The sequence below is a fragment of the Diorhabda carinulata genome, chromosome 7 (assembly GCF_026250575.1).
Source record: "Diorhabda carinulata isolate Delta chromosome 7, icDioCari1.1, whole genome shotgun sequence".
NCBI lineage: Eukaryota > Metazoa > Arthropoda > Insecta > Coleoptera > Chrysomelidae > Diorhabda > Diorhabda carinulata.
Genome location: NC_079466.1, coordinates 24141060 through 24168194, shown reverse-complemented (window position 1 = coordinate 24168194; position 27135 = coordinate 24141060). Strand labels below are relative to the sequence as shown.

General features: G+C 34.2%; 1 protein-coding gene across 1 annotated transcript; it reads right to left on the bottom strand.

Moving 5' to 3' along the window:
* Positions 1-132: 132 nt before the first annotated feature.
* Positions 133-26433, bottom strand: LOC130896607 (uncharacterized). The gene is made up of 6 exons (XM_057804803.1): positions 26223-26433; positions 22756-22945; positions 21506-21726; positions 15809-16019; positions 10540-10827; positions 133-293 (listed from the first exon to the last, which is right to left on the bottom strand). The coding sequence occupies exons 2-6, from the start codon at positions 22865-22867 to the stop codon at positions 181-183; spliced, it is 945 nt and encodes a 314-aa protein (XP_057660786.1). The 5' UTR covers positions 22868-22945; positions 26223-26433; the 3' UTR covers positions 133-180.
* Positions 26434-27135: the final 702 nt, after the last annotated feature.

Below are 27135 nucleotides of genomic sequence, written 5' to 3'. Positions count from 1 at the left end.
CCGATTATGTTAAAGGCAAATGTTTAATAAAATATATTTTGGAAGTAATTTTTTTTTTTTTCGTTAAAATAAATAATACAACTCAGATAAAGTATAACTGATGTGAAATGTTTTTTTTTTTATATATATATATATATATATATAATTTTGTTATCAGATTCACCGGATGCGATTTCACAGTCACGTTTTTTGGAAAATCAACCTTAATATTACTAAAACAACACCGTATCTTACGAAGAAAAACATTATTGAACTTGAAGTATTGGCGTGTTGCATTGCGGCAGGCTTCTCTTCTGAAACAAAAGAAAACAAATATTATCCTATTATCCTTTATATGAAAATCGAACATCTTGATTACGTTACGTCAGCTGTGGGTCTTAAATCGTATCACAACACACGTAGCTGTCACTTACATAATCAAAATGGCTTCAAATTCAATGATATTTGCGTGTGAGGTATTTAGAGTTGATGAAATTGAGATATGGCAACACTGATATGAATATGACACTGTCATCATAAATTTTGACATTTTTAATAGTGAATGCGACTATCTCAAAAGTTTAGTAGCAACCCTGTACTGTACAATAAATATTACATCAATGATACCCATAGAAAGTCTGTATAAATAGCTGTAGTATAAATGTACAGTTTTTCTAGAACAAAATGGGGTTCAATAGCACAAAAATTGCGTCTTGCATGTCTCGCATTCCCCAGATTTGATCCTCAGGACTTTGACAGTTATCAAACCTCGATAGGACGTTTGACGTACGGAAATTTTGATAAAGAGGTTATCACCTAAATTGAGGTTAAAGATAACGAGTTTATTAGCCATTCTGATCGGTCCAGTATTTCCTCGAACCTCCATCTTTACGTTTCGAAATTTTTTTTTCTCAATTTCCAGTAAATTCGATTCTAAACGGGATTAAAACCTTCAAGCTAAGCATTGTTCCTTGTGGAAAGCTTTTCTTTCGAACCTGACAGGCTTTTAAGGTGATGTATAAATATTTTCTTTTATTCATTAATGTCAGATCGACGTGAAAATTTAATGTAGTAGAAAATTTGTTTGGCATCGCTGATATCCTTTATGGTATTTCGAATATAAACACTAAGAAAAATTATACGTTGCCACTTATTTTTATAATTCGTATGAAATTGATTTGACACATTTTAGTTAGGTTAGGTTTTGCTCGGTATATGGCATACCTACAATCTCTTATATCTTTATAACCTCAATCCTATGATTATCCAGTAAAATTTTGTGATTTTTGTTCCATAAAAAGGTTGTGGGGACAAAAAAAACGGAAAATCTTTATCTATCCCTGTTTTTCGAAGTTTCTCGCAATCCCAAAAGCTCGTTGTCAGTCAAACTGATTTTTTTTTTCGAAAATGATTATAAAATAGTTCAAAGCTTCTTTATTTTAACCCATCTTCGTGCCCAAATGATCATCGAGTTATGTAAGGATAGAAACTGTCGAATATACACTAAAGAACGTACCTTTATTTGACAGGAGACATTTGACAGATGTCCGTAATGTTACTTATAGGTCTTGGAATAGTTTTCTACGGCATGGTTCTCATTATAGAGTTCAAAGGTAAAAAAGAATCATCTTGATGTAACAATAAGTAACCGTTGAAAGATTTTATAAACAGCGCTAAATTTTTTCGCGGTTCATTCAAATTTACAACATGGATATCTACTGTAATAGAAACCAGTTTCGATTTCTTGTTTTTTTTTTGAATTCACAATAAAAAACATCTTAGAAACGGAACACGTTTATTTACAAAATACATTTTCAACTAAACCAAGGAAAACTAAAATATCACTTTTGAAATTTGTAAAATCAATTTCCAAAAAAAGATTTTCACATTAACCACAATTTGATATTGATTTACAAAATTCTTCTCATTTAGAACACACGTCAGAAAAGTGTTTGGAAAATTGAAACAAATGATTATTAATCTTGACAATTGACATTGACAGTTATGACATATTTTGAATGTAGGTAGGGTAGAAATGAGAATTTTGACATAAAGTATATAGATAAGATCGACGAGTGGGTTTTACAGTTTTATCTGTGCTCCAATAAACTTATTTCGTGTTTTTCATATCATTTGGAGTTTGGAGAATTAACTAAAATGATAATTTCCGTAGATATTTTAGGATAAATATGTAAATTAGGTTTGTGTCAACGTTGGAGGTGCTATTTTGAATATGAAAATATTTTACCGCGTATGGATGATTTGCACAATTTTCCACAATGTTAAATGGTCGATATGAATCGTGAAAAACAGTAAACGGGATAGAAAAAACGACAAAAATTTGCATTTTTTTCTCCCTTCTTAATTTCTCAATAAAACAGAACCAACATGTGGTCATTTATTTTCCTCGTAAAAGAAATTCCCTTTTTCCGGAAAGTTTACACTCGATAATATTCATAAGGGATGTTGATTACGAACCCTTGATATTAAACTGTTGATATTTAAATATAAATTTAGGGTTATAACTGAATTTGAAGATACTGCACATCGTTCAACCAGAAGTATCTGGCGATTCTGTTTCTGTTGAATATTTTTCTGTTTCTACAATTCAACTGGAGTTTTATAAAAATTACGTCGTCGTTGGAAGAACGTGTCTGAAACCCCCTGACATGTGAAATAAGAGGGATGTTTCGCGTTGTTGGAATGTCGGGATAAAAATCATTTCTAATACGGCGAAATCCTGTGACTTATAATGCCGAGTCGTTCCGAAACTTTTCACCGCATTTTCAGTATTTCCCTTTGTTGTTGAATTATGTAACGGATTAGAATTAACGTTTAATTAATGACAGGACAAAATAAAACGTTTCTTTTTTATTTTTCGACTTAATTTGATGGACTAATTGACGAAGTGAAAAGTAACGAATTGCTGTTAGTTAGTCTCGCTGAAACTCGATAACGGCTGGACAGATTTGGCTACGTTCGGTCTTGAATTATCAGACAAAGTCTTAAAAGTAAATAAATATGAAAATCACTGCAGTAAAGGTTCAAATTACTGCAGGCCAATGCAATTTTGTAGACCATTACGATCAGAATTAATATTAGAACCTTTCAATGTAGATAAAGGACTGAGTCAAGGTCACTCTCTTCGTCGATAAATTAATGTAATGCTTATGAGGACGATTAGTACCGTTAGATAGATCACAAAAAGAAATACAAAATGTCTTAGCTAGGCTAGAAGTAAAAACAGCTGCATATGAAGTAACTATCAACGAAATGAAGGTCTCAAAGGTCAACAATCGATACCAAAAGGGTTATTGAGAGCAAGAGAAGGGAAAAAATAATAAAGAAAACATAGAAAAATAGGAAAAGGAAATAAAAAACTGATATAATAAAAATCATCCAGTTAAAATTGATCGTACAGTGGTTTTTGGTCTCTTATTTTAAATATCATCACGTATACATCTTGAAACAAACAAGTTTTTGCGTTAAAGGATAAATATATGACAGAATCCCTGTCTTTCTTCTTCTGGTATAAATTTTCGAAACGTTGGAAGCTACGCCGGGAATGAATGAAAACAAAGTTAACAATTTGCAAAAGTAATAAGGACAATTCGGTATTTAAATATTGTCGACTTCATTACTGTCAAGAATTATTAAGGATACGTGCCGAAACTCTTTATTAGAACCTCTTGAGTACGCTATTATATACCTTGTAGAACGATAATTTAATGCAAACTGAGAGAAAGCTTCATTGAATATGAACTCAACAATGAATTCAAATTTCATACTTCGTTCCGAGGTTTTTGACTATAATTTAAACTTTTGGTAATTGTTTCAACAAAAGGGATCAAAAAAATATAAGAAATCCTTTTACAAAAGTATACAAACATTCGAAAGCACGCTTCTAAAAACAGGACGCCACCAGTATTGGCTGGTCTCTCTCACAATCGAGACCATCGGCTCTCGTTGACAGTGAACGCTGACAAATGACAGATAGAAAAATATTAGTTTTCATACTTCGTTTCGAGGTTTTCAACTATAATTTAAACTTTTGGTAATTGTTTCAACAAAAGGGATAAAAAAATATAAGAAATCCTTTTACAAAAGTATACAAACATTCGAAAGCACGCTTCTAAAAACAGGACGCCACCAGTATTGGCTGGTCTCTCTCACAATCGAGACCATCGGCTCTCGTTGACAGTGAACGCTGACAAATGACAGATAGAAAAATATTAGACTTCAAACTTCGTTTCGAGGTTTTTAACTATAATTTAAACTTTTGGTAATTGTTTCATCAAAAGGGATCAAAAAAATATAAGAAATCCTTTTACAAAAGTATACAAACATTCGAAAACACGCTTCTAAAAACAGGACGCCACCAGTATTGGCTGGTCTCTCTCACAATCGAGACCATCGGCTCTAGTTGACAGTGAACGCTGACAAATGACAGATAGAAAAATATTAGACTTCAAACTTCGTTTCGAGATTTTTAACTATAATTTAAACTTTTGGTAATTGTTTCATCAAAAGGGATCAAAAAAATATAAGAAATCCTTTTACAAAAGTATACAAACATTCGAAAACACGCTTCTAAAAACAGGACGCCACCAGTATTGGCTGGTCTCTCTCACAATCGAGACCATCGGCTCTAGTTGACAGTGAACGCTGACAAATGACAGATAGAAAAATATTAGACTTCAAACTTCGTTTCGAGATTTTTAACTATAATTTAAACTTTTGGTAATTGTTTCAACAAAAGGGATAAAAAAAATATAAGAAATCCTTTTACAAAAGTATACAAACATTCGAAAACACGCTTCTAAAAACAGGACGCCACCAGTATTGGCTGGTCTCTCTCACAATCGAGACCATCAGCTCTAGTTGACAGTGAACGCTGACAAATGACAGATAGAAAAATATTAGACTTCAAACTTCGTTTCGAGATTTTTAACTATAATTTAAACTTTTGGTAATTGTTTCATCAAAAGGGATCAAAAAAATATAAGAAATCCTTTTACAAAAGTATACAAACATTCGAAAACACGCTTCTAAAAACAGGACGCCACCAGTATTGGCTGGTCTCTCTCACAATCGAGACCATCGGCTCTCGTTGACAGTGAACGTTGACAAATGACAGATAAAAAAATATTAGAGCGCTCGGCCACAGAACTTTCAGTTTAATTAATCGTTCCAAATGTTTCCTTTATCTCTGACAATTTGTCTGTTTCGTCTTGTTCAAGTGAAATTTTCTCTGTGTGAATGACGTATTCGTGTGACTACCCTCATATAAGGGTAATAAACAGGAACTCAGTTTAATTTCGTAAACAAAAGACGTTATATTGAGATAGCACGTATTGATTATTATTCATTCTGACGTCAACGCGTATCTTTCTCACGTTTTTTTTATGTTAAAATCGATAACGAGGTCTTGGAAGTTTCGATATGATTTGCGATATCATTTTCTTTACTGTATTATCTATTGATTCGCTTTAAAGACTGGAAAACTATATTTTTCAACGAAATTTCCATACTTTTGAACAATATCTTATGATAAGACGTATGTTTTTTGGTTTTTTGACGTGTTAAATAAGCAGAGAGACTCTGTAATATGCCATTCGATTTATTACGTTTTTCTTCAAAGATTTTGATTATTTCTTTGATTAGTTTTTGATAATTCAATATATAAAGTCACCCCAATCAAGAACCGGTTATTTATATACGTCACCGAATACCACCGGGGAAAGTAAGATACAATTTGTCAAAGTAACGGCTTAACACATGCATATACAGGATGTCCCAAGACAAGTTAAAACTATATATATATATATATATATATATATATATATATATATATATATATATATGTATATATGGCAGATTACTTATAGTAGAATCATGAAAATTTCTACGTTTAGGTTTTCGGATACGATCTTTTTAACTAAAATATTTTCAAAGATGTCCGACTTCCGGTTATGCCGGAAGTCGACTGTAACTTCGTTATTTTGAATAGATCACCCTGTATATTAATACATTTTTGAAATCTACGTAAAATTCTAGTATAGTTTTGTCTGAAAACTTTTTTCGAAAAATTCATATTTTTTGAGTTATTAATTTTTTTATAAAAAATTTGATCCTTATAAATTATTTTTTTACGAGGACATCCTTAAAGATATGAAAAGGATTTTTATTCGGTTGTTTTAAGCAGGGTCAGACGTATTTGAATCCATGTTGAAAAATTTCTTAATTCATACAGGGTGTGTATAAAAAGTATTCAAAGTTTAACTTCATAAATATCAAATTTCTTTAATTTTTTAAATAGAATCACCCGGTTTTTTCTATTTTAATGTATTCAGGGGTGAAAAATAAGGCAAATTCATGTATTTTTTCAGATACCTAAACCTTACTGTTATCCAGGTATTAAATATTTTTAATAAATTTTTAGAGATGCTCAATAACTGGTTTAATTCGATTAACTTTTGTTTCAAGCCGCATAGCTTCAAATTATTGAGGATTTTTTTAACAGTATGCGAGTTTGGTCGCTATAAAATAGAAAAAAACCGGGTGGTTCTATTTAAAAAGTTAAATAAATTTGATATTAATGAAGTTAAACTTTGAACACTTTTCATACACACCCCGTATAAGATGAAAAATTTTTCAAAATAGATTCAAATACGTCTGACCTTGCTAAAAGCAACAAAACCAAAAACATTTTCATATCTTTAAGGATGTCCTCGTAAAAAAATAATTCATAAGGGTCAAATTTTTTATAAAAAAATTAATAACTCAAAAAGTATGCATTTTTCGAAAAAAGTTTTCAGACAAAACTATACTAAAATTCTACGTAAATTTCAAAAATGTATTAATATATAGGGTGTTCTATTCAAAATAACAAAGTTAGAGTCGACTTCCGGTTATACCGGAAGTCGGACATCTTTGAAAATATTTTAATTGAAAAGATCGTATCTGAAAACCGTAGAAACGTAGAAATTTTCATGATTTTAGTATAAGTATTTTACCAAATACAGATAGTTTTAACTCGTCGTGGGACACCCTGTATATAAATACTTCAAATGAGGCCGAATACCACCATTAAAATTGGGAGCATACGGAATTTAAAAGAAATGGTATTAACACTTGCATATATATACACAAATGTATCAGAATTCATTTTCTAAATATCGTTTTATTTGTCCTATGTAAACAGTTTTGAAGTTTTTAAAGAAGAAGAAAAAGGGATCGTGTTTTTCAACCGGGAAAAAGACAAAAGGATTGAAAAGTATTAAGACGACTATTCATCAAGAGAAACAAAGAATTTTATCCTTTTCTTACTGTTTATTAATATGGATATGATATTAATTTTGAATGATCTGTATTTATAAGTAGATGTTGACTAAATCACAAAAAGTTGTCTCCCTGGGGACAATATGACAGAAATTCCATTGAAAGTAAAACCCGTCACGAAAAGCAACCAAAAAGTAAACGGCTGTTACCCTGATTTACCACAGTATAGTCCCGATCTGACCTCTTCCGACTATAGTTTGTTAACAAAACTGAAAAACGAGAATTCGAAACGCGTACAGTTTATTTATCGGGACATTATTTTATGTAGTCCATTCTGTATAGTGCGACGTGTTTATAAAATATTTATTTCTAACGTGGAGTTTACTGTGGGTAGTCGACTTTAAATATAGACTAAAAAGGACTTTTATTAAAAATAATCCCGAAGCTATTATGCTAATATTGCCGGAATAAAATGATGCTGGCAACGCGGCTTTAATTGGCAAAGTTTCAAAGATATAAAAAAAACATATATATACATTTGGATATGAATATGTTCACCCTCAAAGCAAAATCATGTTCTTTTTTAAAAAAATTTCAACATCCTGTTTTCGCTTCGACCGTCCATAAATCCGATTATTTCTAGTTCTTTTTAGTCAACTTGAATTCATGAAATATAAAATTTTATACACTAAGAAAACAAGGTTTTCCATAATCGATAAATCTTTTGATAATTTCGCTTATTGTGAAGCTTCGTATCCCTTTTCGTTCAGTTTTTTATGATACCATATCTATGAAGGATTTGACAGGACAAATCATGAGAAAAAAACCTACAGAAATGATGAGGAGGATAGAAAAATGGATACCTCTATGGATAAGAGGCAAAGACAGACCAAGAAGCAACTGGAGAAACCAAATTGAAGAAGAAACTAGTAGTAAGAAAGTTAAAAACAGTAAAAAACTATAACACAAAAAACAAGAGGAGTAATCCACCTGAATAAAACGATCTGTAGGTGCAAAAAACTAGATGTAATCCAAGAGGATTCAACGGTTTAATGATGATGATCTACGAGAGTGAAGTATCAATGTTTTATGTACGAAAACATCCTTCCAAATGTACCAAAATTCAAGATTTGGTACTCAGGGATCGCTGATTGATAATTGATCAATTTGAAGAAGAAACTAGTAATGAGAAAGTTAAAAACAGTAAAAAACTATAACACGAAGAACAAGGGGAGTAATCCACCCCAATAAAACGATCTGTAGGTGTAAAAAACTAGCTGTAATCCAAGAAGATTCAACGGTTTAATGATGATGATCTACGAGAGTGAAGTATCAATGTTTTATGTACGAAAACATCCTTCCAAATGTACCAAAATTCAAGATTTGGTACTCAGGGATCGCTGATTGATAATTGATCAATTTGAAGAAGAAACTAGTAATGAGAAAGTTAAAAACAGTAAAAAACTATAACACGAAGAACAAGGGGAGTAATCCACCCCAATAAAACGATCTGTAGGTGTAAAAAACTAGCTGTAATCCAAGAGGATTCAACGGTTTAATGATGATGATCTACGAGAGTGAAGTATCAATGTTTTATGTACGAAAACATCCTTCCAAATGTACCAAAATTCAAGATTTGGTACTCAGGGATCGCTGATTGATAATTGATCAATTTGAAGAAGAAACTAGTAATGAGAAAGTTAAAAACAGTAAAAAACTATAACACGAAGAACAAGGGGAGTAATCCACCCCAATAAAACGATCTGTAGGTGTAAAAAACTAGCTGTAATCCAAGAAGATTCAACGGTTTAATGGTGATGATCTACGAGAGTGAAGTATCAATGTTTTATGTACGAAAACATCCTTCCAAATGTACCAAAATTCAAGATTTGGTACTCAGGGATCGCTGATTGATAATTGATCAATTTGAAGAAGAAACTAGTAATGAGAAAGTTAAAAACAGTAAAAAACTATAACACGAAGAACAAGGGGAGTAATCCACCCCAATAAAACGATCTGTAGGTGTAAAAAACTAGCTGTAATCCAAGAAGATTCAACGGTTTAATGGTGATGATCTACGAGAGTGAAGTATCAATGTTTTATGTACGAAAACATCCTTCCAAATGTACCAAAATTCAAGATTTGGTACTCAGGGATCGCTGATTGATAATTGATCAATTTGAAGAAGAAACTAGTAATGAGAAAGTTAAAAACAGTAAAAAACTATAACACAAAAAACAAGAGGAGTAATCCACCTGAATAAAACGATCTGTAGGTGCAGAAAACTAGCTGTAATCCAAGAAGATACAACGGTTTAATGATGATGATCTACGAGAGTGAAGTATCAATGTTTTATGTACGAAAACATCCTTCCAAATGTACCAAAATTCAAGATTTGGTACTCAGGGATCGCTGATTGATAATTGATCAATTTGAAGAAGAAACTAGCAGTAAGAAAGTTAAAAACAGTAAAAAACTATAACACAAAAAACAAGAGGAGTAATCCACCTGAATAAAACGATCTGTAGGTGCAAAAAACTAGCTGTAATCCAAGAAGATTCAATGGTTTAATGGTGATGATCTACGAGAGTGAAGTATCAATGTTTTATGTACGAAAACATCCTTCCAAATGTACCAAAATGTACCAAAATTCAAGATTTGGTGCTCAGGGATCGCTGGTTGATAATTGATCAATTTGAAGAAGAAACTAGTAATGAGAAAGTTAAAAACAGTAAAAAACTATAACACGAAGAACAAGGGGAGTAATCCACCCCAATAAAACGATCTGTAGGTGTAAAAAACTAGCTGTAATCCAAGAAGATTCAACGGTTTAATGATGATGATCTACGAGAGTGAAGTATCAATGTTTTATGTACGAAAACATCCTTCCAAATGTACCAAAATTCAAGATTTAGTGCTCAGGGATCGCTGATTAATAATTGATCAATTTGAAGAAGAAACTAGTAATGAGAAAGTTAAAAACAGTAAAAACTATAACACAAAAAACAAGAGGAGTAATCCACCCCAATAAAACGATCTGTAGGTGCAAAAAACTAGATGTAATCCAAGAAGATTCAACGGTTTAATGATGATGATCTACGAGAGTGAAGTATCAATGTTTTATGTACAAAAACCAAATTTACATTAAATGTTTTAGATAAAAACTACGTACGGGTTTGAGCTAACTCATCCTCATACGAAAATAAGGATGAAAAATCATCGACTCCACATTGTAAAGATGAAATAAGATCAATTTCTAAACCTAGAGTTTAAGCTTACCTGCGGTAGCGTTGAGCACATGTACATTGATAGAAGCAGGTACAGCATTCGAAGGGCTACAGGTATAATTGCCGTTATGACTTTTATCGGCTTCTTGTATGTAAATGACACTGGAACTTCGTCCGTCCTGTACATAAACTCCCGGATCATAATTTATCATGCGTTGCTCGTGAAACCAGAAAACGTATTCTGGAGTTTCCGTAGAATCCCGTAGAGTACATACTAGCTGGAGACGCGATCCTGAATGAATGTACAAATCCGGCGCGCCCTGAATTTCTGCCAAGGCTTCTGCAAGAGAAAATAACTTCCATCGAATACGTAGTCGAAGAAAATATATAAAAAAAGGACGAAATCTAGAAATTTCTAAGCAGGAAGACGAAAAATATTGTAAGAAATGAGTTCAATTTTAATTTACGCGAGTTTTCGAACTAGCTAAAGGTCTACGAATACCTGGTGCGCCAGGGTGGACGCCAAGTACGTCGTCTCTTGGAGCCCCGTAGAAATTCGTTATAAAGTTTCCCAAAAAATATCCCCTGGAGGTCTTCGAAATCGTTGAACACGAATATGATGACGACGATAACCTGGAAGGTACCTGGTGTCCAAGGTGATTAATTTATACGTCAACTCATAGAATCCCGTGGAAATTCATTATGAAATTGGCCAAATAATATCCCATGGAGGTTTTCGAAATCGTTGGACACGAATATGATGACGACGATAACCTGGAAGGTACCTGGTGCGCAAGGTGATTAATTTATACGTCAACTCATAGAATCCCGTGGAAATTCATTATGAAATTGGCCAAATAATATCCCCTGGAGGTCTTCGAAATCGTTGAACACGAATATGATGACGACGATAACCTGGAAGGTACCTGGTGCCCAAAGTGATTAATTTATACGTCAATTCATAGAATCCCGTGGAAATTCATTATGAAATTGGCCAAATAATATCCCCTGGAGGTCTTCGAAATCGTTGAACACGAATATGATGACGACGATAACCTGGAAGGTACCTGGTGTCCACGGTGATTAATTTATACGTCAATTCATAGAATCCCGTGGAAATTCATTATGAAATTGGCCAAATAATATCCCCTGGAGGTCTTCGAAATCGTTGAACACGAATATGATGACGACGATAACCTGGAAGGTACCTGGTGTCCAAGGTGATTAATTTATACGTCAACTCATAGAATCCCGTGGAAATTCATTATGAAATTGGCCAAATAATATCCCATGGAGGTTTTCGAAATCGTTGGACACGAATATGATGACGACGATAACCTGGAAGGTACCTGGTGCGCAAGGTGATTAATTTATACGTCAACTCATAGAATCCCGTGGAAATTCATTATGAAATTGGCCAAATAATATCCCCTGGAGGTCTTCGAAATCGTTGAACACGAATATGATGACGACGATAACCTGGAAGGTACCTGGTGCCCAAAGTGATTAATTTATACGTCAATTCATAGAATCCCGTGGAAATTCATTATGAAATTGGCCAAATAATATCCCCTGGAGGTCTTCGAAATCGTTGAACACGAATATGATGACGACGATAACCTGGAAGGTACCTGGTGCCCAAAGTGATTAATTTATACGTCAACTCATAGAATCCCGTGGAAATTCATTATGAAATTGGCCAAATAATATCCCCTGGAGGTCTTCGAAATCGTTGAACACGAATATGATGACGACGATAACCTGGAAGGTACCTGGTGTCCACGGTGATTAATTTATACGTCAATTCATAGAATCCCGTGGAAATTCATTATGAAATTGGCCAAATAATATCCCCTGGAGGTCTTCGAAATCGTTGAACACGAATATGATGACGACGATAACCTGGAAGGTACCTGGTGTCCACGGTGATTAATTTATACGTCAATTCATAGAATCCCGTGGAAATTCATTATGAAATTGGCCAAATAATATCCCCTGGAGGTCTTCGAAATCGTTGAACACGAATATGATGACGACGATAACCTGGAAGGTACCTGGTGCCCAAAGTGATTAATTTATACGTCAACTCATAGAATCCCGTGGAAATTCATTATGAAATTGGCCAAATAATATCCCCTGGAGGTCTTCGAAATCGTTGAACACGAATATGATGACGACGATAACCTGGAAGGTACCTGGTGCCCAAAGTGATTAATTTATACGTCAATTCATAGAATCCCGTGGAAATTCATTATGAAATTGGCCAAATAATATCCCCTGGAGGTCTTCGAAATCGTTGAACACGAATATGATGACGACGATAACCTGGAAGGTACCTGGTGCCCAAAGTGATTAATTTATACGTCAATTCATAGAATCCCGTGGAAATTCATTATGAAATTGACCAAATAATATCCCCTGGAGGTCTTCGAAATCGTTGAACACGAATATGATGACGACGATAACCTGGAAGGTACCTGGTGTCCAAGGTGATTAATTTATACGTCAATTCATAGAATCCCGTGGAAATTCATTATGAAATTGACCAAATAATATCCCCTGGAGGTCTTCGAAATCGTTGAACACGAATATGATGACGACGATAACCTGGAAGGTACCTGGTGTCCAAGGTGATTAATTTATACGTCAACTCATAGAATCCCGTGGAAATTCATTATGAAATTGACCAAATAATATCCCCTGGAGGTCTTCGAAATCGTTGAACACGAATATGATGACGTTGATAACCTGGAAGGTACCTGGTGTCCAAGGTGATTAATTTATACGTCAACTCATAGAATCCCGTGGAAATTCATTATGAAATTGACCAAATAATATCCCCTGGAGGTCTTCGAAATCGTTGAACACGAATATGATGACGACGATAACCTGGAAGGTACCTGGTACCTCTACAACCCCTAGGATGTATATATTTGACTATCTCCGTAGCGGATTTCTAAGGGACTAAAGTAGACGGTGTGGATGTCGGCCACCGTGGGCACCAGGAACCTAGTAGATTTTTTTAAATTGTTCAAACATTTTTCCTGATAAAAATTTTCATTTATCACTTATAATTTTTGTTCAAAAATTAGTCTGAGGCTTTCCCGAATCGAATGCACTTTGTTGGATCTTGATACGTCTTACTGCTCAGAAATTTTCAAGTTTTATACCACTAAAAACTAGGTTATTGACCAAAATCTAATAAACATTGACTCTCAACGCGAGTTTAATATTAGAAGTCTGTTATTGGGCAAAAAAACGAATTATTCTCGTAGCTGTTGTTTCGGAATTCGATATCCCTGTGCAGGAAACAAGTTTTAGTTGTTCAAGGACAACTACGACTTCTTTTTTGGACATTGCGATTATGGTATTGGATCATATTTCATTAGAAAATGTAATAATGCCGTTACTGTGTTCAAAACTTTCCTAAAAGCCGAAACCTTTCATAAATTTCCCAATTTTCATAATAGTCAGGACTTTTCAACAACTGCGTTAAATAATTTATGTTTCCAATACTAGTTAATTTAGTAATACAAATTACGCGTTTCTCTTTACCTTCGAAACAAACTAGAAACAGATTAATTTGAAAAATAATAAATCGAAAGTGAATGAAAAAAGATATACGGTTCACAACGAATTTCCACAATGAAAAACTTGTTTATCGGCGTTGAATAGTACGTGGAAAGCTTAAACTCTTTCTACATGAGTCGTAGATTACTTAAAACTACATCAAATTAAGCTTCAAGTCCAAGAGAATGTCAATCTGAGTCAAACAGTGAACATCTTTTGGTAAATCATATCTACTGTCCAGTTGAAGAGACGCAGATGATTTACACTTCGACTTTAAACCCTCCGCATCATTTCCCCGTGCACCTCACACAATTTGGACTTAATGTCCAACTGAGGAACGTTCTCTGGACACAAAAGAGTCATCAAAGAAAGCTTCAAGTCCAAGAGGATGTCAATCTGAGTCAAACAGTGAACATCTTTTGGTACATCAGATCTACTATCCAGTTGAAGAGACGCAGATGATTTACACTTCGACTTTAAACCTTCCGCATCATTTCCCCGTGCACCTCACACATTTTGGACTTAATGTCCAACTGAGGAACGTTCTTTGGACACAAAAGAGTCGTCAAAGGAAGCTTCAAGTTCAAGAGGATGTCAATCTGAGTCAAACAGTGAACATCTTTTGGTACATCAGATCTACTATCCAGTTGAAGAGACGCAGATGATTTACACTTCGACTTTAAACCCTCCGCATCATTTCCCCGTGCACCTCACACATTTTGGACTTAATGTCCAACTGAGGAACGTTCTCTGCACACAAAAGAGTCATCAAAGGAAGCTTCAAGTCCAAGAGTATGTCAATCTGAGTCAAACAGTGAACATCTTTTGGTACATCAGATCTACTGTCCAGTTGAAGAGACGCAGATGATTTACACTTCGACTTTAAACCCTCCGCATCATTTCCCCGTGCACCTCACACATTTTGGACTTAATGTCCAACTGAGGAACGTTCTCTGCACACAAAAGAGTCATCAAAGGAAGCTTCAAGTCCAAGAGTATGTCAATCTGAGTCAAACAGTGAACATCTTTTGGTACATCAGATCTACTGTCCAGTTGAAGAGACGCAGATGATTTACACTTCGACTTTAAACCCTCCGCATCATTTCCCCGTGCACCTCACACAATTTGGACTTAATGTCCAACTGAGGAAAGTTCTTTGGACACAAAAGAGTCGTCAAAGGAAGCTTCAAGTTCAAGAGGATGTCAATCTGAGTCAAACAGTGAACATCTTTTGGTACATCAGATCTACTATCCAGTTGAAGAGACGCAGATGATTTACACTTCGACTTTAAACCCTCCGCATCATTTCCCCGTGCACCTCACACAATTTGGACTTAATGTCCAACTGAGGAACGTTCTCTGGACACAAAAGAGTCATCAAAGGAAGCTTCAAGTCCAAGAGTATGTCAATCTGAGTCAAACAGTGAACATCTTTTGGTACATCAGATCTACTGTCCAGTTGAAGAGACGCAGATGATTTACACTTCGACTTTAAACCCTCCGCATCATTTCCCCGTGCACCTCACACAATTTGGACTTAATGTCCAACTGAGGAACGTTCTTTGGACACAAAAGAGTCGTCAAAGGAAGCTTCAAGTCCAAGAGGATGTCAATCTGAATCAAACAGTGAACATCTTTTGGTATATCAGATCTACTGTCCAGTTGAAGAGACTCAGATGATTCACACCAGGAAAAACATCTAGGGAAGCAGCTTAAACGATAAAGAAGATCAAGTAAGGGAAAGAACTTACTTGTGACTCTCAGTTCGACGATAATACTGGAAGGCGGATGCGTGGACATCTGACACTCGTACAATCCAGCGTCAGAAAATTGAACTTTCTTTATAAGCAATCCCCAATTCTGTAGATGTCTAACGTGTTCGACCAAAAATCTGTCGCCCGTGTTATAAGTAGCTAGACCTACAGTCAGCAGATGATAATCACGTTTGCGGATCCAAGATACCTGAAACAAAAACATGATTATCAATATCTGGAAACATAGACGTGGATACTAAGAACGTCAGAATTTTCATTATTTTTTCAAATTCGTATCTGAAGAGTTCGAAGGTCACACCACCAGAGGTATTCCTATCAGTTGCAGGACAAAAACACCTGAATTAAAGAAAAACAGTCGATGGATTATTCTGGTTGAGGTACTATGCATGACAATACCAAAAGAATCAAAAAATGACTGAAGACATTCCTGAGCAGCATTTGTTTCATCATCATCAACATTCGTGTCCTCAAGGTAATCAAGTAGATTCAATCTGTCTATCAAATAATTTTCTATTCGAAATTTTGGTTTTCCCGGACTGTAAACCATAAATGTTTGTTTGTGAATGATTAAAAAGGTCGAGGTCTTGGCAAAAACCAAGCTATATACACTGCATCAGCTTCTACAAGGCGCAGATGAAGCATATTTTGAATTTTGTATCAGTAATTTTGTTTTATTACAAATCTAAATCGATTCCACTAATTTCTTCTTGAATATTAATGTGTTCATGTCGTGTAAATTAACCGTATCAGTTTTCCTTTCCACGCCATCTATTTAATATATTCATAAGCTATTCAACTTTCCTTGTTTACATATATTTATCCCTTTCCCAGTTAGAGCAATTTGCGTTCTAGAATATTCCATGCAAATAGTATGTATATTTTGTTTATCTTTAACAAAATATTTTACTTGGTTATTCGTTTATTCAATTCTCATACAAAATTATATTTATTTTGATAACATGCTTATTATACGGGCTGAATTTCGTAATTTGTACAAGCCCACTTTCGATACGAAACGAATTAGGTTCGTTTCGTTGCACTAATAATACCGATTCAAGCGATGAACTAAATCTATAATCGATTTGAAGTGAACCACGGAACAAGTAGATTTAAAATCGTTCATAGAACTCGACTGCATTGAATAACTTTGTGTTCTGTGGTTAAATTAGGTTTGACATTTGACGTATTTAAAGATTTGTCTTTAACCTCAAAATAGGCTTTCGAAAATTGATAACGAAGTCCGAAAACATGTGCCAAAAGTGCCGTATATTATTTCTGTTGTGGTTCTTTTCGAAATGTACCGTTGAATAATTGAGATGGCTTTCAAATGCGAGTTTTTTAAAACTCACTAACGATTGTGAAAAAAAAGGGATGGAAATGACATTTCGCTCGATGTTGCGGGGTTAATGTAGCGGTAAAGAATGTCCTATAATTAAAATCTAACGAACATTTTATCTAGAAGGTTTCACAGAACGACTACCAGACGTAATATACGTAGTCCGATCCGTAAGTTTTTCCATTAACATCATTGGAAGTTTTTTTCTTATCTCGGACGTTTATTTACGAGAATGGTTCCAGAAGTAGCTGGCTTTACCTAGAGATGGCGGTAGTTGCTTGAGAAATACCCCTTGAAGACGCCGCGTTGTTTTAGTAGAGTTTAAACGAGACTGTGTACGAAAACAGCATCATGAAGATGTTTCCATCGAGTTTTTGGCGATGTTTCACAGAAATAAAGCCTTTTAAAACCATGGATGAAACGTGGTACATAACTTCACACCACGGAACAAAAAAATAATCAAAACAACGGATTGAAAAGGAAGAAACGGCTCCAAAGAAGACAGACGCTGTTTTATTTCATCAATAATCACACATCCATTATTTCAATAGCCAAAATTGATGAATTAAAGTTTGAATGACTACCTCAAGCACCCTATTCACCAGATTTAGTCCCCTAGGGTTATTTTCTGTTCCCAGGGTTTCCCTATAAAGTGAGAAGGTCAAAAAGGAAAGTAGCTTCCGAAACGGAAACTTATATTGACAAATAACGACATCTTCGGGCTGAGTTTGGAATTATTTATAAACACTTATGGCTTTTTTGTTTATGAAACTCCCAATTCAGTCCGTTTATTAATATTTGGATTAAAATTTAATCGCATGCATTTCTGAATCTGATAAAATATCTTGAGAATATTGCTTATTACGTATTCAAGGGCTGACATTTTTTTATTTAAAATTCCATAACCTGTTCGGGATGTAAAAAGCTTTTTACTGAAAAATGGATTTCAAGAATTTCACTTTTTCCAATAAGCATGTGACAAAAACATCACGGAAACCGTCGTACATTCTTGCTGAGAAAGTAAATTAATTTTTTTTTTTTTTTTCATATTATAGTACAAAATAACGAACTTTAATACGAATTTATACTAGCCGATGCTAGTATTATACAAAAAGGAACATAAGTTGTATCTGTCGAATTATGAAGGAGGAACCTAACCTATAATAACCTATACATAACCTATATATAACCTATAATAACTATATACGAAGGTTTTACCAAAACTAAGGTTCCCATATTTTTTACAAACATAAAACATTGTTTATTGTTATTAATTTTTACATCGTTGAAAAGCTTACATTGTTTTCTATGTTCTAGCATGATCACCCCCCTTTTCAACGTTCTATCGAAGGCGGTTCTCCAAATTTTCTAATTCTAGCTCAAAGGAATTTCCCACGACTCTATTTTCTAGCTTTTCACCCTCTTTTCAACGCTCTATCGAATGCAATTCTCCAATTTTTATAATTCTAGCTCAAAGGAATTTCCCACGACTCTATTTTCTAGCTTTTCACCCTCTTTTCAACGCTCTATCGAAAGCAATGCTCCAATTTTTGTAATTCTAGCTCAAAAAATCACCCACGACTCTATTTTCTAGCTTTTCACCCTCTTTTCAACGCTCTATCGAAGGCAATGCTCCAATTTTTTTATATCTAGCTCAAAAAATCTCCCACAACTCTATTTTCTAGCTTTTCACCCTCTTTTCAACGCTCTATCGAATGCAATTCTCCAATTTTTATAATTCTAGCTCAAAAAAATCACCCACGACTCTATTTTCTAGCTTTTCACCCTCTTTTCAACGCTCTATCGAAGGCAATACTCCAATTTTTGTAATTCTAGCTCAAAGAAATCTCTCGCGACTCTTTTCTAGCTTTTTCACCCTCTTTTCAACGCTCTATCGAATGCAATGCTCCAATTTTTTTATATCCAGCTCAAAAAAATCACCCACGACTCTATTTTCTAGCTTTTCACCCTCTTTTCAACGCTCTATCGAATGCAATTCTCCAATTTTTATAATTCTAGCTCAAAAAAATCACCCACGACTCTATTTTCTAGCTTTTCACCCTCTTTTCAACGCTCTATCGAATGCAATTCTCCAATTTTTATAATTCTAGCTCAAAAAAATCACCCACGACTCTATTTTCTAGCTTTTCACCCTCTTTTCAACGCTCTATCGAAGGCAATACTCCAATTTTTGTAATTCTAGCTCAAAGAAATCTCTCGCGACTCTTTTCTAGCTTTTTCACCCTCTTTTCAACGCTCTATCGAATGCAATGCTCCAATTTTTTTATATCTAGCTCAAAAAAATCACCCACGACTCTATTTTCTAGCTTTTCACCCTCTTTTCAACTCTCTATCGAATGCAATTCTCCAATTTTTATAATTCTAGCTCAAAAAAATCACCCACGACTCTATTTTCTAGCTTTTCACCCTCTTTTCAACGCTCTATCGAATGCAATGCTCCAATTTTTGTAATTCTAGCTCAAAGATATCTTTCACGACTCTTTTCTAGCTTTTTCACCCTCTTTTCAACGCTCTATCGAATGCAATTCACCAATTTTTGTATTTCTAGCTCAAAGAAATCTCCCACGACTCTATTTTCTAGCCTTTCACCCTTTTTTCAACGCTCTATCGAAGACAATGCTCAAATTTTTGTAATTCTAGCTCAAAAGAATCTCCCACGACTCTATTTTCTAGCTTTTCACCCTTTTTTCAACGCTCTATCGAAGACAATGCTCAAATTTTTGTAATTCTAGCTCAAAAGAATCTCCCACGACTCTATTTTCTAGCTTTTCACTCTCTTTTCAACGCTCTATCGAAGACAATGCTCAAATTTTTGTAATTCTAGCTCAAAAGAATCTCCCACGACTCTATTTTCTAGCTTTTCACCCTTTTTTCAACGCTCTATCGAAGACAATGCTCAAATTTTTGTAATTCTAGCTCAAAAGAATCTCCCACGACTCTATTTTCTAGCTTTTCACTCTCTTTTCAACGCTCTATCGAAGACAATGCTCAAATTTTTGTAATTCTAGCTCAAAAGAATCTCCCACGACTCTATTTTCTAGCTTTTCACCCTTTTTTCAACGCTCTATCGAAGACAATGCTCAAATTTTTGTAATTCTAGCTCAAAAGAATCTCCCACGACTCTATTTTCTAGCTTTTCACTCTCTTTTCAACGCTCTATCGAAGACAATGCTCAAATTTTTGTAATTCTAGCTCAAAAGAATCTCCCACGACTCTATTTTCTAGCTTTTCACCCTTTTTTCAACGCTCTATCGAAGACAATGCTCAAATTTTTGTAATTCTAGCTCAAAAGAATCTCCCACGACTCTATTTTCTAGCTTTTCACCCTTTTTTCAACGCTCTATCGAAGACAATGCTCAAATTTTTGTAATTCTAGCTCAAAAGAATCTCCCACGACTCTATTTTCTAGCTTTTCACCCTTTTTTCAACGCTCTATCGAAGACAATGCTCAAATTTTTGTAATTCTAGCTCAAAAGAATCTCCCACGACTCTATTTTCTAGCTTTTCACCCTTTTTTCAACGCTCTATCGAAGACAATGCTCAAATTTTTGTAATTCTAGCTCAAAAGAATCTCCCACGACTCTATTTTCTAGCTTTTCACTCTCTTTTCAACGCTCTATCGAAGGCAATGCCCTCTCTTGAAGAAAGTCTTTCGAAGACGGTGCTCCAAGTCGAAAAAATCTTGCGCCAGTCTCTTTCTTAACTTAGTTTCCCTCGTTTCAATAATTTTTTGAACACGGTGCTCCAGCTTTTGTAATAATAATCATTCCCTCCAATATGTTAAGGAATCTTTGGATTCTGCTCTAGCAGCCACCAAGCTCATAAATAATTAATACTCATTTTTTATTTACTTAATTTTCGATTAAATTCGATTTGACAACTGTTTTTTAGCAGACCGAGGACGGTTCCATTTTCTAATTAGGTTATGTTTACTTTAACTTCGTTTAGGTTATGTTCACTCTAGTTTAAGTTAGGTTATGTCAAATAACCTTCAACTTTCACAATCATAATTCATAAATCCTCTGTTTAAATTAAAATAATTCACAAATTTCGTTGAAATGATACACAGATCATAAAGCGTTCTATTTTAAAAAAAAAATCTCAAAAAAAGCATTCACAAAAACAACACGACACGATCCCCTAGATGCATTTTTGTATCTAGACACAAAACTTTCATTTCAGTTAACAAACTTCTTATTCGGAAGTTAACTCTCCGAGGAAGTTACTTTTGAAAACATCCAACTCGCTGAAGACAGTTAATGTAGTTTTTATGTGACAATATTTTAAATAAACTATGAATGGATTAATCTACTCACCACTCCGTTGTTGAATTTTCTTACAGTACAAGGTAAAGTCGCAGTTCCACCGATCTGAGCTACTACCACCGTGCAATTATCTGTTACAAACAAACTGCTACCGCTCGATTTGGCAGTTGACGTATCTTTAACCACAGAATTCTTCGTTAAAGTATCTTTAGATTTGTGGCGCTCGTAACTTCTTTTATATCTTGAAACCAAAGTGTTATTGCTGCGATTTTCTGTAACAAATATATGATGAAGAATCAAAATTTTCAGTTTTTATTTAAATCTGACTCAATACGACTCAAATAAATATCATAACTTAGTGGAAATGTAGTTCTATGTACGCGTTAGTGTTCGTAAATATCCGTGGCCTCTATTTTAGTAAGTAACAAGCCATAGTTGTTAACGAAACTATTTTTTTGAACAGAATAATGAAAAAGAGCAATTTTTCAAAGTCAATATCAACTTTCGCATTTTAAATTTAAACAAATATCTTCAGTATCGTAAAATAACGGCCCGATGGGTTCTTAAACTGGTGAAGTTCGAGCAAAAATTGATACTGGAAGTTTGTCAACGTTTGCTGACGCAATACCAGGTGAAGGAGGACGGTTTTTTAACCTCAATCTTCACTACTCACAAATCAGGTTTCTTAACAATATGAAAAAACGACAAAAATAATATTGTCAATGAAGAAGATGTTCAAAATGCTCATTGAGGACATTCTAGTATGATACGGTAAACAAGCAGCTCAAAAATCGGCACCCAAATATCGACGGCGAGTCATATTTCACTTTTGACATTTGACAGAAAAGCGCATAACCTCAAAAATATATGAAAAAACGTCCTGAATGAAGTTTTATGTTTGGTGCAGATATAAAAACTGCTCATTATGTAAAGGATGTTGTGGAAGGTCTAAAGCAATCAAACTGTAATGGAATTATCTCAAGAATCGAAAGAATAAATAATGTTCAGTATATTTGAAATTAAAGATATTTAAAGATGGACGTATCCAAACATTTTCTGTTTATCTGTTACACGCTGTACGTAACATCTTTTAAAAATTATTTTACAGCGTTTTTGTGTATATTAAGGTCTACGATAAGATGGCAGACGTTTTTAGCTTGTAATAATTATAAAATGGCTGACGCAAAACTATTTATAACATATAGAATTTCATTTCCACGTAACTTATGTTTGATTTCAGTTTTAAAAGTGTTTGGGGTTTATTCTAAATGAAATAATCAATGGCCTATTTTTTTGTTTACCTGAAATGTGGTTTCCGTTCGTATATTCCATAATCTGGAATCCCAAAATAATGTACGTCAACAGAATGAAATATGGAGGCCGGTTAAACATTCTCAAACTAAAAATAACCATGTTCAAATGACATCCATCTTAAGTTTGTCATCTCCGAGCTAGATATCGTTTGAATTTGAACATTCACTAGGTTCACATCTGTAATTAAAAAAAAAGAAAAGTTTATTAACTATAAATGCCAAAACCAATCAGTCAAGTTGATTGGGAAAATGTCTTGAATTAACTAAACACCAACACAAATCAAAAACAAAATGCAGGCTGAGTACGAGAAACATTAAAAGATTACAGTAACTTTAGTGGCCTGATCTGACTCGGTTCGACTATTTTTTTACATAGAAGTTTAAGTCAGACGTTCTGAAAAGTGTGTCATATAAATTACATTTTAATTTACCTTCAAATCAAAGCGGAATGCGGGGAAAAAATGTTTTATTTCAATCGGCAAATGATTGTGCATTTTTTTAGCATTGCAAAATATTGAGCCCTCAACTATTTCTGTTCCTGTGCAATGATCTTTCGAAAAAACGAATTCAAAGATGAATAAAGAAGGAAGTTGTACTACGTTGGTGGTTACGAAATGGGAGAACGATGGGTTAGGTTAGGTTAGGTTAGAGGCTAGATGAGGCTTTGCTAAACAAGCCTCATGTTGTTCTACATGATAAAACTTCAGTTTTAGAGACACAGATCAGAATCCCACCATGATTCTATGCCAAAAAACGCATTTTTACGTTTTCTGAAGTTAAATCTATTCCGAAGCGATTCATTTCGATTTTACGACGTTTCCTCGCATCCAAATTTGATTATTATCACACATTGTTGGACCGAAATATCAAATATCTTTTTTTTTTTTCAACTTTAGAAACTTTCTTATATATTATTTGCAATTCTCGGTTGTGAAAGTACAATTTAAGCGCCTCCCTAGAGATGAAACTTCTACATAGAAATATGTAACTGCCACAAGAAAATTTTATTCATATTAAAAGTTAATAAGCACCAACCCTAATACACTGAATTTGCCAGATATATTCGTATACAGCTGTTGTTTCTATTTTTTTGAAATCTCATCGGCAATTTTGTAACAAATATGAAGAAAAGTTGTTGGAAGTATCTGGAAAGTTTGAAAAATCCAAACGATTTTCATTAAGTTTGTTAGAACTTCAATAAAACAACTTTACGTTGTTATATTTGGGTAGAGATCTAACCAATTATTTGAGCAACCTACAGACAGACAAAATATCTTCTGGAAAACTATAACCAGAGTTCTATCGAGGTATTGTCGCCTCAACAAACACCTGAAGGCGCTACACCTAGCAGCATCGACCAAATGAGGTGAAGACTCCAGAAATGCTGAAGAAAATCCACCGGATGATCGTCGATATTAACTGGAAATTTGCACATGTAAATAGAGCCGAATTTTAGCACTGTTTCATAACCATTGATGAACTTCAAGTCTGAAATAAAATAACAATCAAAACAATGGACTTAAAAGAGAGAATCGGCTCTAAAGATGGCTAAGACCGTTCCATCTGCAGGAAAGGTCGTTGCCTCGGTGTTTTGGAACGCGCGTGGGATAATTTTCATTGACTATTTTCGAAAAGTTACAAAAACGACCGCATTTAGTTGAAAAGAAAGTGTTGTTTCATCAAGACAATGCACCAGCTCAAACATCCGGTATTTCAATGGCCAAAATTAATAAATTAAACTTTGAATTGCACCTTATTCGCCTGATTTAACCCTCTTGGATCATTTTCTGTTCGCAGACTCGAAAAAATATCTCGGAGGTCAAAGATTTTCCGACAATAAAGAGATAATGTGCACAGTAGAGATGTGCACATAGAATCTATAACCGATTTACGCGAAGTACTTGACGTTTTTCAGTTTCAAATTCATCATTCACATGTTATATCAAAGCTTTTTAGCTCGGACTGAAGAAAATGATGCGAAAAGATTGTGTTTAAGGACAAAGCCTTTTCTTGGTCAACAAATATATTCAACCAGACCAAAATAGATGATTTTGGTGCAATTTATTTATGTAAATTAGTCCAACAGCTCCTTATATCTTCAAACAACCACTAAATTGTATAATATTTCTCGATGGAAGTCTATTTCCTTGTCCACCCCGATGGGATTGATGAATTAAAAGATACTAGTAACGAAATTTCTTCGACAACGAAAAACTAGATGAATTATAAGAGGACAGTCGTAGCCTTTCGACAGTTGACACATTTGGAACCAAGTTTCATCATCGAATTTCGATTTTTTGGATTTATATAACCGTATTTTTCGTTTTTACGAGTTAAGGGTGTTTCAAGACGAGCCAAATCCAGCAAATCCGTCGATTTCGAATGCTACGACAGTATTTGTCTTGCCAGAAGTGTCAGGGAAACCAATCGCAGAGGATGAATCATTCTCCACCACGAATAAGCAAGTTCTCAAACATTAGTTCGAACAAAACCGTTTTTGAAAAGTCAAAACATCGAATTGATTTTTTCTAATTCCCGCAGATCGAAAATAAACTTCTGAAGAAGCGGTTGATGCGTTCATCAACATGTTTTGGAGGTGCCTCAATCGGAATGGAAAAAATGCTTCATACTTTTTGGACCAAGACGTTTTTTTATGAAATTCGTATACGAATCGTTTTCTTTTTCGAAAATTCAGTATTTAAACGCTGTTAGATTAAAATGGAATCCCGACTGTAAACACGGCGACGTATATACAGATTTTGGGGTCTCGTGTACACCGTGTCTCCCTTTCTTGGAGAACCCAGTCTTCGCAGGTGATTTAAAATGTGGTTAGAGGTTTCTGTGCAGCAAAATCTGCACCACGCCTTATCTGCTAGGTCTAGCGTCTTCAGGTACTTTGGTTATAGTTTCCCGGAAGAGTTTTGCTTGTCTCAACCCCTGTAGATAACCTCGGTGATGATTTAAAGTAAAGGCAAAATTATTAATGGGAAAGCCAGCGCCTGATCTGTAGGAAATTTATCTTCCCAAAAAAGATATTTGCAAGAACTGTAAAACTAATTCGACCGAAAAGAAGACGATTATTTGTCGAAATAATAAAAATAAAAGGGGGTTGCATCGATTAATCAAAAATTCTGTTATCTGTTTATGTTTTTTTAAATCGATTATTAAAACTTTTATATTCGTATTTAATTATTTCGAAATATGTACAAAATACAAAATTTTTGTATCCCCCCTTTTAGATATAAGAAGGGGTGTCTCTTAATCAAAAAAATTGTAAAGACGACAATATTTATCGCTATAAATCGATGATTTAAACAAATTTTAAAACGAATAAAAATTAATCGATTATTCAAATACAATTAACAAAAAGAGTGTATTTGTTTATGCGTCACTCTGTATATAGTGACTTGTATTCGTGTTTTTTGTTTTTATTATAATAATTTTAAACTATTCACCTCAAGTTTAAAATAAAAAAAAGTTGTAATCCTTTACACAAATTTACTAAACTCAATCACGATGTTAATAATCGCACGATATTTAAGCTCCGGTATTTTGTGCACCAGGATAATCAAACCACGAAACTCAAATTTATGGGTTGCATTGAAGTTCGCGCGCGTTGAAACTTGAACTGATATTTCGGTGTCTGCGGAGTCTCGGTGAAAACAGATTCAACGCGCATGTGTTCGAAAAATCTTTTTGTTCCCGAATTTCATTTTACTGGTTTTGTGAAATTTGCACGTAGAGAAAACTGGATACCAACCCCAATTTATATTTTCAACGGTTTTTGATTAGATACAGAGTTTTTCCGTTATTACCGATCAACAATATCAATTAATTTTGTTCGCCGGATTGTTTTATCTTACTAATATTTCTTTATTACTTTTTTAATGTGAAAAGCGAGCAAAATAAGGTCTGGAAATAAGGATTTTTCACATACTTATCATAATGAACAATTTCTCTGTACTAAAATCAGCAGATAGCCAGAAATAATGGCAAAAATACTCATTACAAAATGTCCGCCGTGGGGTAAACAAATGTTTTTACCGTATGTTTTTGTATGATTTCTTCAGATATTTATTGGATTTTGGACCTTATTATACGGCTTCTTAAAGAGTGTAGGCAACTTGTAGAAAATAAGCAGGATTCTGACTGAAGCGTTTTTAAATGGCGTTTACTTCATCTAAAGCTTCAAGTTTGAACTTGTATCTTTCAGTTGCTATTGGGTTATCATTTCACAATATTAAAAAGTACTTAATCGTGTTTAATAAACTTTAACGCAATAGTGGAAATTAATTTCCAAAACAACTGCAAAAATATTGAGTTTCCGCTGTATTAATCTCGCCGTAACAGATCTATGAAGTTTTCTTA

What these genes read in the sequence shown, in the direction of transcription:
- LOC130896607 (XM_057804803.1), bottom strand. Translation starts at nt 22,867, where the DNA reads ATGGTTATTTTTAGTTTGAGAATGTTTAACCGGCCTCCATATTTCATT. An exon ending in GAAAATTCAACAACGGAGTG is followed by an intron (nt 16,020 to 21,505) that starts GTGAGTAGATTA and finishes TTTTTGTTTCAG; the next exon opens with GTATCTTGGATCCGCAAACG. An exon ending in TGTGCTCAACGCTACCGCAG is followed by an intron (nt 294 to 10,539) that starts GTAAGCTTAAAC and finishes CTTTTGTTTCAG; the next exon opens with AAGAGAAGCCTGCCGCAATG.